A 15,085-nucleotide genomic window follows, 5' to 3' on the forward strand; every position below is an offset into this window, starting at 1 on the left:
TCTGGTAGGGAATGGAATTGAGATGGTTCCTTGGTGGTACAGGTTATGTTCTAAAGGAGAAGCGAACCTGTGGGGAGCCTGGCTGGGGCTCAAAACCATCGTGTCAGGCACTATGAAGGTAGCTGGTTTTCTCTTTCAGGGGCTCTTGACTCGTGCTCAACTCCTGGCCTGTCTCAGGGCTGAGCAGTCTTGATTTATTTATTTTTTTTAAAGATTTAATTTATTTATTTGTCAGAGAGAGAGAGAGAGAGAGCAAGAGCGAGCACAGGCAGAGAGGCAGGCAGAGTCAGAGGGAGAAGCAGGCTCCCTGCGGAGCAAGGAGCCCGATGTGGGACTCGATCCCAGGACGCTGGGATCATGACCTGAGCCAAAGGCAGCTGCTTAACCAACTGAGCCACCCAGGCGTCCCTGAGCAGTCTTGATCTAAAGCAGACATGGCCTGTGTGCTCATTCCAGGCCACCAGTCTTTTCCTTCACTTGTGCAGAGTTTTAAGAACATGTAAACCATTTCAAAAGTAAAGAATTTCATATATGACATATGAATATTCAGTGTTTCTTGAAAAATTAGACTCCTCAGAACCAGAGGATAGTGATTCCTAAAATTAACAACAGCAGAGCAGAGCAGAAGGATGATGATTTCCTTAAGTGGGGCGCATGCCCTCCAGGAGCCCCAGGTCTACCACCCCTCACTCCATCTCCCCAACTGAGGCTGAAGGTCAGATGCTTCATCCCGCCTGCACCCTTGCTTTGTTTATAGTAGGGAAACTTATTGCTCTAAGGTTCCTGGGAGTTCTTTCTTTACTCATCCATGTTCCCTGTCCTGAAGACTTCTGGGAATAAAGAAGGTATAAATTTGGGCAGTGGACTTTATCCAGGACTGCTCCTGGTTCATTGGGGTCTGTATAAGGAACACTTCCAAACACTTGGTGTGGGAAGAGCAGGACTGCCCCAGGGAGGGACAGAGCTCTCTGCTTGTGACCATGCTGTCGGAGGCCTGACACCTGATTTCCTTCCCTGTGAGGGGGTTTGGTCCACACAGGGCTAATGGGGCAGGAAATGCTAAATGGCCTCAACTCTGCTCTCACAAGGTATTATTCTATTGTGTTCCAATACATTCGTGGGGCTTCTACACTTTTATAACACGTTGAGGGTTATGTTTATTTTCAATAACCACAGAAGGAGTGTCGCCCACATGGTCTGGAAAGAGGGACAGTAAGTCTTTAGTACGGCACCCTTGCAAATAGCCCCAAACCAGAATAAGCTTCAAGCTCTTATCTTCATTTTACTGAGAGGAACGGCAACTTGCCCCACCCCCAACCCCACCGCCCCCAGCCATAAAGGAAGTGAGCTGAGATATGGGCATGGGGGCGGGCCATGCAGCCGCAGTCCATGTCCCCATGTCCCACCTGGGAGACTGCTGAGATGGGTAGGTGAACGCTGCCCCTCTCTGAGACTTCTTGTGTTTTGGGGTAGATGGAGGTCCAGGGGTGAAAATCATGTCTATTCTGAAAGAGACACACAAGGAGGGGATTACGTCACAAAGAACTTTACAGGGAAAGAGAGGAGAGCAGTTCCTTCTCTTCGCTCTTTAGCCAGGCAGAGTTTGAGATAATATAGGAGAAGGGAGAGGGGAGTAGGGGAGGAGAGAGAAAGAGGGGGTGAAGGAGAGAGATAAATTATAATTGCAATATAGTAGTGAGCGCATCTCCCCATCCCAGGGGACAGAGGCAGCTAAACCAGAGACAGGGTGAGGGTCATGTCTTGTTGGTTCTTCTAAAAAACGTCATGGGTGCCACAAGCCTATCTGGTGGTCCACCATTTTTATTCTTTCTCTGAAAACCTGATTAGGGTGTTTTCTCGTACAACCGTAGGCTTCGATTTCAGCTGTGCAGATCTTTGCTGCTCTTCATCCCCTGGGGGGATGGCTCTGCACCCACACTTGCACCTCGCTTCCATTTCTGTAGGAGGCGCCAACTCCCCCATCTATTTTCCCCAAGCACGACCAGAGACAGATGTACACACTGCCCTGCAGGACTGGGGCAGGGTGTGGGACCAACTCTGCAGGCTCGTTACAGCCCCAGGACCACTAAGACCATGTGCTCAAAAGGAGCCTTGGGTCACTCGGTTTCTCTGCAGACCTGGCTGCTCCTCCACTGACACCACCATATACCCAACCACACTTCCATTCTCTCGGTCCTACCACCCTATCAGCATGGCTGGGGATATGCAATTAGCTATCCAGGTGTTCAACCTCTAGCCACGGCTCTTTGAAATAAATGTGCCTAATAAACATTGAAGCAACACCAGCTGGAAGGTCCACTCTGCGTGCATTAAGATGGGCCAATAATCTTGATCTGGTATGTCCTAGACATCATGCTGAGAGAGCCATATTTGCATCAATGACAGCATGTTGGGCTCAGAACTCATTTGCTCATGCGTTTGTGAAGCAGGCATTGAGCACCGACTATGTGCCTGCCACTATGCTCGGTAGCAGTCAGTATTCCATTTATGGATAAGTCAAGGTCACAAATAAGTGTTCCTCCAACCCGACATCATGGTTAACTTCCTACTCATTCAATCTGATGGTTCTGTTCACTCTGCAGGACACCCCAGCAGGGAAACACGATTCAGATGAGGACACCAATGTCCAGACGGGACTTGACTTGTGTCCACCTGAAATCTCACACAGGCCAGACGATGAGCCTCAATATAGGGCTTTGGTTTCCCAATGTCCGTTCTGTGTCTTGACCTCATATTACCCTTTGGTTTTTTAAAATGGATTTTTGTTTTAGAAGGAAATTTTTATAATTCATTAAAGATTTGAACAATTTAAAAAGTGGACTTTTTAAAGACACACATGGACTCTTCACTTTAGTATAACTACAGCAGTCTGTTGGGGGAAGACCTACTCTTTTTCTGCAGGTTCCCTATATGAGAGTGTGTGGGTTTATTTCTAAGTAAACATATGTGCATATGTTTTTGTAATCATACAGTATGTATGTATTATAATATCACTAGATTGATGTAGAGACTGTATAGGAACACAATCATTTGTATACATTTAAGTATATGGAGGTATACAAGTATAAGTATGTAAATATATGTCTTATTGTATTATTAATAATCATATTGTGCATATATATATTCAATGATCACATCATTTTTTAAATCTCATTATATACATTTTTTTTTTTTTTTAGAGAAAGAGAGTGTGAGGGGACTAGGGAGAGGGGCAGAGGAAGAGGAAGATAATCTTAAGCAGGCTCCATGCTTAGTGCAGAGCCTGACACAGGGCTTGATCCCATGACCCTGAGATCACAACCTAAACTGAAATCAAGAGTTGGACACTGAACCGACTAAACCACCCAGGTGCACCTCATTATATACATTTTCTAAATGTCATTTGATGGTTGTATAACTTTTTAATAAGAGTAGGAACATTTTTTTTCTTAATTGCTATTTATATAATTAGTAAAGTGGAATTTGGTGTGTCAGACAGAATAGGAGTTGTGCAGCCAATTGAATGTAGTGTGATTTCCAGCTCTGCCACTGATTAATTTTAGGTGAGCCCACTGCCCCTTGAGCTTGGTTTTGTGATCTATAAGAGGATATCCACAATGCAATATCTCATGAGGTTATAAGGGATTAGACATACATATGCAGAACACCCAGATGCTCAACAAAAATAGTGGCAATTATTAGTTGGGTGTTGATATTGTTTCCATATTTTCACTATTATAAATAATACCTGGTGAACTTTTTTTTAATATGGTGAAAAATTTATATTTAGCATTGGATGCGTGGACTCAGTTGATCATCATCTCATTCTGACTGGCAACATTCAAAGCTTCATAGTCAGGGGCCAGTTAGACATATGCCTTTTCTCCGTGAGGACTGATCAGGGTGTTGACCTTGGCTAAGGTGTCACAGAGTTTCTTCATGGCCTGTTTGGTGCTTGTTGGCTTTCATAGCCACAATGCATGATGAACATTTTTGTTCTTAAAATTTCTCCCCAGCACCCTGGACTGTTTCTGAATGGCTTTCACCCTAAGCGCTAGCTAGATTCAATGGGCTCAGGTTCCTTCGTGGTCAGGAGAGCAGAGTTCCTCCAGATACAACTCTCTTACCTGGTTTGAAGGTACTTTATCCTGGAAAGCATGTCAAGATGTCCTGCAGAATACTGCTCAATCACATCCTTCACATCGTAAGGCCTCAAAGTCTCCTTAAATTTTTTTTTATAGAGACGGAATTGTAGGATTCTGCAAAACGAAGTGGAGACGTGTGTGCTTCATGAGTACAGAGTAAAGGAAACTGCAATTCAAGCCTAGTAAACTCAGGGGCAGGCAGAGCAAAGAACCAAAGAGAAATGACTTGATGGGGGAGGAGAATTTCCAACCCACGGTTCTGGTCCCAGCCCTTCAAACAACACAGAGTCAGGCTGGCCGGTACCACTTTTTCATGACTACCTTCCTTCAATCCTTTAAGTAATAATGAAATCACAGTAACAATAAGAGCTAACATTCATTGGGCATTCATTCCAAGTTAGACACTGAGCTAAGTGTTTTATGAACAATCCGCTAACAGATCAACTTGTAGAGGATAAGACTGTGGACCAAAGAGGTCCAGCATCTTTCCAGGGCCACCTGACTAATAATGTCAGAGCTGTCCTCAAACCCAGGTTTGTATGCTGACAAGGCCCATGCTCTTAATCACCGTGTCACACTGCTTTCTATCTGAGGACAGTGGGCATATTTCCTCTCGACAGCCTCTTTAATTATTTGACGTGTGAGCGCCTAGAAAAGAGAAACTACCTGCTGTTCCCTGAGTTCTCTCAGCTTCTTAATAAAAGGGGGGAACCTAGAACTTATGGATGCCAAAGCCTTGTTTCCATCTTCCTGGGAATCAGTAAAGACACCCAGATGGCTAATGTTCCTTGAAAACCCCATGACAGGGTCAGCCTCCAGTGAGCATGGTGTCAGGTAAAACCCCGAATCATAGGCTAGCGCTGGGAAACAACAGCCTACGTACGCCAGGCCCTCCCTTCTCTCCATGAGGGTCTCTTTCTGCACGGTGTTTGTCACAGCCCAGGTCCAGCATCTCAACACTCTTTTGGCTTATGGATTATGCCATCCAAGTCATGTGCCATCCTTTCCAACTGGGTGCCATTTTATGAGCCTGCCCTTGATGCGGCTCTTTCTAAGGTAGGAGTCAGCCGCATGTGGCTCACAGAACAAATCTGACCTACTGCCTGTTTTTGAAAGTAAAGTGATGTTGGAACACACCCACCCCCATTCATGTATATACTGTCAATGGCTGCTTTTGTGCCACAGAGTCAGAGCTAAGTACTTGAACAGAGGCCTGTGAACCACAAAGTCTGAAATATTTACTGTCTGGCTCTTCACAGAAAAAGTTTGCCAACCCCTGAACTAAAGGATCAATAAAAAATTCTAAAAAGAACAGGGCAGAAGCCAAACCATGGCTCATCCCAGCAGAGACCTCCCTCTAGTTTGGCACAGATTCATTCACTGGTTTTCTTTTCCTTTCCTTTCTTTTTTTTTAAAGGCAGTATTTATTTATTATTTGGCTGGGTGGGGGAAGAGTGTGCGTGAACAGCGGGAGGGGCAGAGGGACAGGGAGAGAACCCTAAGCAGACTTCCTGCTGAGCATGGACCCCAATGAGGAGCTTGATCCCACAACCCTGAGATCAAGACCTGAGCCAAAAATCAAGAGTTGGACACTTAACTGACAAAGCCACCCAGGTGCCCCTCATTCACTATTTCTTTGAATAAGATCTTTGAAGTAGTTATGAATCTAAGTAATAATGCTTTCATCCAGACATAGTTCTGTCATATTGCAGTGTCAGGAGAAACCAGGTCAATGGCCCTGCTGGGGTTCACATTTTATAACCCTATTGTGCTTCCCTGATAAACTGGACTAGGAACCTTGCTGAAAATGTCACAATTAGTTCTTGGAGAATCCAGCTTAGCTTCTAGAATTCACTGCCACCATTGTAGAGTGCTTATAAGCCCCTCTCCTGATCCAAGTTTCCTGTTAGTAAGCCTATTTTCATTTTCTTGTGGAATTCTGAAGCAAAACAAACATAGCCAGGGGGGGATTATAGTCTCGCCTGAGACACGCACAATCCTATAACTGACTATCTTGTTGAAAAGTGCTAATTAAAAAGAGCTAGATGGGTGGCGGCAGATAAGGAAAGCTATTTTGTCTGAGAAGCCTATAAAGGAAGAAAACTCCATGTCAACATACACCCCACGCCCCAGACCTGTAAAATAAATGATGGCCAAAGCCAGACAAGAGCATGACAATTGAAAATAGTGTCAGGAGACTATGGGAGCATTTTATAAACCAGAAAGCAAGAGTTACCCATGATGCTTTGCTAACGTAGAGATCATTTTTCTTCAGGCAACATGCCCGTATGAGTTTTGACATACCCTGGAACCTGACTCAGGACTACTTGACAGGGTTTCCCACCCACCTTCCCAAAGCCAATATCCTGTGGGAGCTGAACTGGGGTCTGGGTAGGCCCTCAGTGGGGAAGAGGGGGCCTCACCTGACGGCTCGGATGGCGGCCTTCAGGGTGGGGATCATCTCTTCAATGAGGAAGTCATTCCCGTAGGCCCTGTCTTCCGCCATGGGATCACCTGTCCCAGCATCTGGGAGGGAGACACACATATCAAAGAGCAGGCCGTAGCACTTGCAAAAGGCTTCGGGACCCCATTCGGTCAGAGCCTTTGAGGCTCAACCACCAGAGTCTTTGCTTCTACTTCATGAAACAAGATGGTATTCTGTAGTTGTGACACTGTTCAGGCCTTCTTAGCAGGTCCTTCTATTCTCCAGACATGAGTTAGAGGTACCCGTAGTTCAAAAATGTTTACAGGGGAGAAGGCTAGCAAGGTAGGGACATGAGTTTTGGGGTTCTTGAGTGGCCCCACAGAGACAGCAAAGGGCATTCACAAGGGTGTTATAGTCAAGCCTCTGAGGCCAGCTTCTTTCTGTCAGGCACTGCCCTGATGACCTTGTGGGGTCACTTTCTGAGACTTGCCTGTCCTTCCTTGTCACAAGTAAAAGGGATGTAGAGAGATATCCCTCCCACTGTCTTCTCAGGGCTCTTTTCTATTACCTGTTCCCACCCCCCTGGGGATGCTAAGGGCTCTGGGTCTTCAGATCACTCTGCACCTGGGCCACCAGGCCCTTTAAGTTGACCTCCATGGCAGTGCACTTCCCTTCCATGTGACCCATGTGAACCAAGGCTAGGCATCTCAAGGCTCCCTGGAAGTGCCTGCACAGACCAGTGTGGTGATACTGGACCAGAGAATAGGTAACTCGGAGCCCCCCTGACCCCAAGCTATGGGGGGGGCGGATCACAGGTGCCCCCAGCTCAGCGGGCGTGCATGGGATGAAGCAAGAAATGGATCTTATATCGTGGGGGGAGAGGGGGAGCAAGGGAAGGACCAGGCGGAGGGAGAAGTGGAGGGGACAGAGCAAGAAAGGAGAAAGGCCTCACCTTCGGAGCTCTGCCAGAAAGCGTAGGCTTTCATGCGGAAGGCGGTGCGGAAACGTTCTTTATTGTTTAAGCCCACAGGCTTTGGTTCTTTAGAAGGACTTTCTTCTATGGCATCTACATTCAGAGGGGTAAATAGCTTTCCTTTAGTATTGCTACCACGAGGATTAGAAAGGCGAACCCGATCCAAGAGACCCAGCTTTTGGCTACAAAATAAGCAAAAGTGAACAATTTTCCTCCTTGAGTGCAGGCTTTCGTAATTACCCAACCCTCTCCATAAAGACTCGCATATTGACCTCTGCGTGTGATGGGGGGGAAGCGAGCCCTCGGTGCTAAAGTTGCTTTAGCGGCTTGGCACCTCACTAGCTATGACACCATGGGCACATTTCTTAACTTCTCTGCACTTCCTTTTTCTCAAATGCTGACATGGAGCTCAAATGGCAGAGGGGACATCCAATGCCTAGCTTCCAGCGGCAGATGGCTGAGATTCATGCCTTCCCCTGTACCATCGCCTCAGTAACTTGCTTTGTACCACTCCATGGTGCCCAGGGGAGCAGCTCTCACAGAAGAAACCTTTCAAATGCTCCTCGAACAGACTTGAGTGACATAACTTACAAAAAACAGGCATCCAAACTGGATGGATAGAACTTATAGGGGAGGCGGTTCCTGAGCTTGGATGGGAAAAACATTGCATCTTTAATTTACTAACCTCTAACAGGAATGAGCATATGTTTCAATCGTGAATGTAGGTAACAAACCCTAGTGATACCCTCAATACCCCAGTCTTATGCTGTGTCTTCCACAGCAGAAATCACAGGGCATTTCAGATCCTGTTAGCCCCCGGGGGTTGCTGTGCTCCCAGTTGTTTCCAAATGATGGTAGTATTCTGACCGGCTACAGGTCTTGTCCTTAAATGCATCACAGAGAAGCCCATATATGACTGCAACTCAAATGTTTTAATATTTTGATAGTTATCAATACAATCAATTTCTTTTGCATTTTACATATGAATTCAAGATTGTGATCCTGAGAAAAGGTCCCTGGAATTCAACACACCATCAAAAGTGGTCTTGGCACCAAAAAAAAAAAAAAAAAAAAAAAAAAAAAAGAGTTAATAAGTCCAACATAAAGTAGTTCTGGTGCAGAACTTGTGTCCAGTTCCTCCTCTGGCCATGAAGATGACCTTGGGCAAATCTGCATTTTCTGAGTCTCAGGTACCTCATCTCTAAAAAGGAGTGCCTACTTCACACGGTTGCAAGGAGATGATGTTTGCCAGGGATTTGCCATAGATCCTGGCATGCAGTAGGTGCTCTATAAATATTATCCCTTCCCTCTCCCAGCTGGGCAGGAGGAGCAAGACCTTCTTTGCCTGGTACATACCAGAGAAAAGCCACGCAGTGAGTTTTCCCACATCAAGAGACTCAACTCAGTGGCCTCGTCTCACTACCCCACACAGAGCTTGGCACACAGTAGGTGCACCATGTGCTTGTGTAATAAATGGCTGAGTGGATGTATATGGCCTCTGCACTGGCCAGAGCTGACTTAGTCTGTCTGTCTTTCTTTCTTTCCTTCTTTCTTTCTTTTAAGATTTTAATTATTTATTTGACAGAGATCACAAGCAGGCAGAGAGGCAGACAGAGAGAAAGGGAGGAAGCAGGCTCCCTGCTGAGCAGAGAGCCCCATGCAGGGCTTGATCCCAGGACCCTGAGAGATCATGACCTGAGCCAAAGGCAGAGGCCTTAACCCACTGAGCCACCCAAGCACCCCTGATTTAGTCTTTCTAAGGAGTGTGTCAGGTGATCGCAGCCAAGTGCCTCCTGCCAGAAGCTGCTTTCGTCTCTCTGGAGAGGTGCAGTGGGGAGGTCACAGGTGTTGGAGCCAAGGAGGAGGGTAGAGCACTCTGCTGGCAGAGCAAGTGCCCAACCCCCTCTGAGCACCAGGTCCTGAACGGTAAGTGGGCCCAAGAGCACCTACTGCGTGGAGGTCTGGGGGCATTACACGTAATAACATCTGCAATGTTTCCTGCCTCCGGCCTGGCACAGAGAAAGCACTAGGACATATTTAGGTAATAAATAAATGAATGAACATAGGAATGGACAGCTCTTACTCCTGGCTTCCTCTGGACTGTGCTCTCTCCCCCAGTATCGTTATACTAGTAACCTGACCAGAGTACATTCCAGGAAATTCTAGCACTCAGATGGCTCTATCCTCCCTGTGCTAAAGACAAAATTTTCAGAGTGGTTTTCCTGACCAGTTCTAGATGAATGACTGCTGGGACAGAGAAATATATCAGGGTCCATGGACTAGAAGTCCTGTACGAGGCAAGAAATCAACTGAACAGAAGGAAGGCTTTCCAACCTATGAACTCAGTAAAAGGGGGACTTTAGGACAGTCTCTCTTCAGGTCTGCTTCTTCTTGGCCCCTGCCTACTCTGTCTAGCTAGATCAGGAATAGAAATTATCCTATCTGCACAGAGCCTCTGCCAGCCCCAAGTCTCTGCCTGCATGCTATGGCACGCCCAGGTCCTCCAGCTGCCATGCAGCCTGCCTTCTCAGCCCACCTCATGGCTATCTACCTTTATTTATTTATTTTTTTAAAAAAGATTTTATTCATCCATTTGACAGACAGAGATCACAAGTAGGCAGAGAGGCAGGCAGAGAGAGATAGAGGAGGAAGCAGGCTCCCCACTGAGCGGAGAGCCCGATGTGGGGCTCCATCCTAGGACTCCGGGATCATGACCTGAGCCGAAGGCAGAGGCTCTAACCCACTGAGCCACCCAGGTGCCCCGGCTATCTACCTTTAAATAAAATGTCCTGAGTGCCCCACCCTCATCCCTGGAAATCAGGGACTCCCCACACGCTCCAACAACATGTTGCAGTTTTCTCTGTCACACTCATACGCACTGGTACAGACCGTATTTCTACATCTGCCCCCCACCCCAGTCTCCTCCACACTGGAATGTGCAGTCCGAGCAAAGCAAAGACTCAGCCTGGTTATCTTTGAGCCCATGACCCTCCTCCCTTCCTCAGCACATCCCCAAGTTCAGGGTGGCGATGAAAGTCATGACCTTTGGGGCAATTCCAGCCCTGAGGAGTGAGGTCCTGAGGAACACATGACTCCGACACAGAAGTCACTCTCTCTGGCTCCAGCTCCTCACAAGCACTGTGAGGACAGTCCTCGCTGCGCCTGGCTTTGGAAGGGTTAAATGAGGGAGTCCATGGAAAATGCTTAGCCCACTTCTGGAATGAGGACTGGAGAAGCCTTCAGTAAATGCTGGCTGTCACCATTATCTGGGTAAATAATCCTCTTCCCGCAGAAGCAGGAGAGGGCTAATAACATGCATATAAAGGATGGATAAAATTTCCTGAGCCACAGAAGAAGTGGTGTTTTTTTAATGAACAGATAAGTTCCAGGGATTTATATGTTATTTTACCGTGCTTCCTAATGCCGGTCTCACACACTCACCATCCTCACTGAACTTGACCTCAGCAGGAGATAAGTGTATGCACAGCCTAATTCCAGATAAACTAAGCAAAGCAAAAGTAATGGCAGCTGCTCTGTCCTGACTGGTAATCTCAGCATAACCGTCGGAAAATTATGAAGTTAATGACAGAGCCCTCTTGTTCTCTCTGTACTGGGATTTAGGATTTGCCTATTTGGCATTTCAAGGCTTCATTGCAACCTTTAAGAGTCTGAACTGCTTCAGCTATGTTTACACAACAGGCCATGGTCTCAGAGGATGGTTTATGAGAAAGATTCCGAAACCCAGAGGCATCAGGCACAAGTCAGAAACCTCAGCTGTGAATTACTCCCAGCAATAACACCTAAGAGGCTTACGGAGTTCTTCCTCCGGCAAACGGGTGATCAGCTTACTTCTTAATTGTGTTGCTTGAAATCCATGAACCCAGAGGATAATCAGACGCCAAACAAAGTTCACCCCAGAAAACTCAAACCCATTTCTGCCCTTCTTTCTATGGATTTCTAGCGCATTACTGAGGTTTTGTGCTTGGAGGGTTCTACAGGTCTTGCAAGCAAAGCCTTCTTTGAAGCTGACATCAGATTTTCTTGGATAGCTGGGGCCTCTGATTTATCAAGCGCAGACAAACACTTTACAAGCATGAATTGTAAAACTAGAAATAGACTGGAGACAGAAAAGTAAAATCAAGAAGTAAAACTTTCCCTGGCAAAGACAGCCCTTGCCCTGGGCTCCTGCCTTGGATCACTCCAGCCATGCTCAACTCTACACAGTTCTCCGGCACTCACACCTCCATGTCATTGTATATATCATGACACGCACCCAGGAAAACCTTTATCCCCTTCTTTTATCTAAATGACTCTGACTTTACATCTGAAACATGGTCCAAGCCTCCGCCCCAAGGCTCATTTCCCCTTGCAGTCCAATTACCTGTCCTTTCACTGTGCTTTCTGTAGGCTTTTCACAACCATGCCACTTGGCCACCCTAATGAAATCTTCGACTTACTAGGGACACTCTTGCCTCAAAGCAATGGTCGTCAACAAGAGACAACTTTTCCCCCCACCCAACAGTGGACTTCTGACAATGTCTGGAGTCACATTTGACTGACATAACTTGGCAGGTGTTCTTGGCCTCTGGTGGGTCAAAGCCAGGGATGCTGCTAGATGTGTTACAAACACATAAGGCAGCCCCTGACAACAAAGAATGACCCCACCCCAAATGCCCATGTTGTTGAGTCTGAGAAACTAAAAGGTAAGCTATTTGTCTGCAAACCATACTTTGATCAATTATCTAGCATCTAACACAGCTCCTGCCATGTTGTAAGCACTGAAAGCATTATTTGGATGTTGAATGAATGAAGGAATACAATATGTGATCTTCTGTTAATAAAATGCATCCAACCTCAGCTGAGAGAGGGAGTGCTGTATGGTGCAAAGAGTGAACTTGGAGCAAGAGACCTACGTTCAAACCTCTGCTTTGTAGTTAATATTTCAGCTTAGTTAAGTCATTAGCTCTTTCGGATTTAGTTTTTCCACCTCTAAAGTAGAGCTGATGTTATTTATTTATTCAACAAGAATGTGTTCTACACCTTGTAAATAATAGGCTCTTGGTAATTTGCTGAGGATATAGTGGTAACTGAAACAGATATGGTTTTTGGTCTCCAGTGAGCTTATAATGAGGTCAGGAAGATATACAAACAGATGCATAGATTGCTAGAAATCTGACCAAGAAACAAAGAAGTGCAGTCATGGAGTATAATCAGGAGGTTGACTTTGATGGAGTGATAAGGAAAGGTCTCTTGAGTGGATGGGAAGACCAATTAAGTGGCCAGTCTCAGTAGTCCGGGATTAAAATGATGGTGATCCAGATGGGAAAGCTAAGACCTGAAAGGTGAAAAGACGCCAGACTACAAAGGAAAGGGGTGAGCACTCCTTGGGCAGAAAAATCATCTGCTGGTGTAAGGGGCATGAACACTGGGCTTGTGTGACAGATGAGGCACATGGCCAGAACATTATGAATGAAGGGTAGAGGGGCACAAGTTGAGGTCAGAGGACAGATCAGCAGGGATTCTAGAAATAGGATTCAGAATTAAGAGCAGAAAACAGAAATTTCTGTTTGATTTTAAGGGTACCTGGAGGCCAATAAAAGTTTTAAGAAGGGGAGAGTATTCCAACTAGCATTTAAGAAAGAACATCCATGTTCAAAGCAGCGTTATTGACAATGCCAGAAGGTGGAAACAACCCTAAAGTCTGTCAAGGAATGAATGGATAAATAAAATGTGGTACATCCACACTGTGGAATATCACTCAGCCTTAGAAAAGAAGGAAATTCAGACCCATGCTGCAATTCATCTTGAGAACATTATGTAAAATGAAATAAGCCAGTAACAAAAAGACAAATAGTATATAATTCTGCTTCTCTGAGGTATCTGGGATAGTCAAGTTCATAGAGACAGAAAGTAGAATGGTGCTTGTCAGGGGCTGTAGGGAGCAGAAAACGAGGAGTTGTTTTTCATGGGTAGAGTTTCCGGGCGTTTCACAAGACCAAGACATTCTGGAGACTGGTTGCACAACAATGTGAATATATACTTGAACTTGAATATACTCATGAGTATATAGTAACATTACATACTTGAAAGTGATTAAGTTGATAATTTTTCTGTTATATGTACGTAACCACAATCAAAATTAAAAAAAAAAAATTAAAAGGACACAGTGGCTGCTTGGTCATGAGTTGGAGGGGAATGAGGACCAAAAAAGACCAGTGAGAAGTCACTGAAGTTTTCCAGAGAAGACAAGCTGGTGGTTTGAACCAGGGTGGTCACGGTGGGAGCAGACTAGAACTTTGACTTGTATTTGGAATAGAACCACAGTAGTCTTTCCTGATGGACTCCATGTGGGTCATGAGGGAAAGAGATGGATAAGGAGACACTGTTAGGTTTCTAAATGCACAAATGGGTGGATGGTAATGCCATTGTTTCAGCTGAGCAAGATGGGAACCAAAAAAAGTGGGGGACGGGATTTGGAAAAGAAACCAAAAGTTGAGCTTGGCAGTCCCTTTCCATGACACATACGGAACCACATACATACACACTTCGTACGAGACTGACATGTGAGGCAGACTTTACTAAATTGTGAGAATTTGCCTCACAGCTCAAATAACTTAAAATTGAATATTAGATATCACTTCTAAAATAGAAGTTGATTTTGCTTTGTATTTGCATAAAGAAACTAGAAGGAAAGATTCCCTAGAAGTTAAAAAAAAAAAAAATGATGTGAGCAAGGTGGGAAGGTGGAGAAGGGTTCATGGGATACAAGCTGGACCACATTTCACTATATGGCTCTACATTATTTTGATTTATAAACCATGCAGATGGGTTTTTTCCCCCAGAAAATTAAATTAAAAAGTGATTTAGCCACTCTCCACCAGGAATTGCTCAGTGGTTCGGCCATCCTGCTGGATTCTGATGCCCCTATACATTCCCAAGGTTCCTTCTAAAACACTCCCTCTAGGTTGAGTCCTACCTTGCTCCAGTGTAAGTTTTTCTCACTCCCAACTCAATTAAACTCTTTTGTCCCTAATTTCAAATTCAGCTCTACCCTCATTTTTTCCACATTAAAAACTCATAAAAGCATTCATTAAGGCATAAAGAGAGACCTAGGAGTGGAACTTTTAAAAGCAATTCCTGCCCCACCCTTCCATCCCAGATATGGAATAAGATGGTGGTAGTGAGGAGTGGTTTTCAACGAGGCTGGGAAACCATGGAGAAGTTGGAAGGGAGAAAACCCAGCAGGTGAGTGAAAGAATGTCAAAGGCAAACTGCTCTTAGTGAACAACTTCCCCTAGGACCAACTTGACTATATTCCCTACCCTCCTCATGCCACCTTTGTTGGGCATGTGTGTCCAGGAAAACCTAATAAAACTTAAATTAAAAAACAAACAGAAAAACAAGAGTTCAGCTTGGGATGTGTTAGGAAGGAAGATTGAGAGGTGTCCCATCAAGTAAACATTTGTGGATTTTGTCTTTCTTATCTGTAGTTATACTCCCTACAATGGTTTCTGGGACACAGGAGGGTCTTCACAAATAATC

The 15,085-nt window shown here is 45.3% G+C and overlaps 1 protein-coding gene across 1 annotated transcript in view; it reads right to left on the reverse strand.

Annotated features, from left to right (window-relative positions):
* The window catches only part of KCNQ3 (potassium voltage-gated channel subfamily Q member 3), a 294,698-nt gene that overhangs the window by 10,984 nt on the left and 268,629 nt on the right, over positions 1–15,085 (reverse strand). The window contains exons 10-13 of the mRNA XM_059395183.1: positions 7,523–7,725; positions 6,569–6,671; positions 4,128–4,259; positions 1,407–1,505 (exon numbers count right to left, since the gene is read on the reverse strand). Of these exons, the coding sequence (XP_059251166.1) occupies positions 1,407–1,505; positions 4,128–4,259; positions 6,569–6,671; positions 7,523–7,725 (537 nt within the window). The remainder of the gene's footprint in view (positions 1–1,406; positions 1,506–4,127; positions 4,260–6,568; positions 6,672–7,522; positions 7,726–15,085) is intronic.

This window comes from Mustela nigripes, chromosome 3 (genome assembly GCF_022355385.1).
Source record: "Mustela nigripes isolate SB6536 chromosome 3, MUSNIG.SB6536, whole genome shotgun sequence".
Taxonomy (NCBI): Eukaryota; Metazoa; Chordata; class Mammalia; order Carnivora; family Mustelidae; genus Mustela; species Mustela nigripes.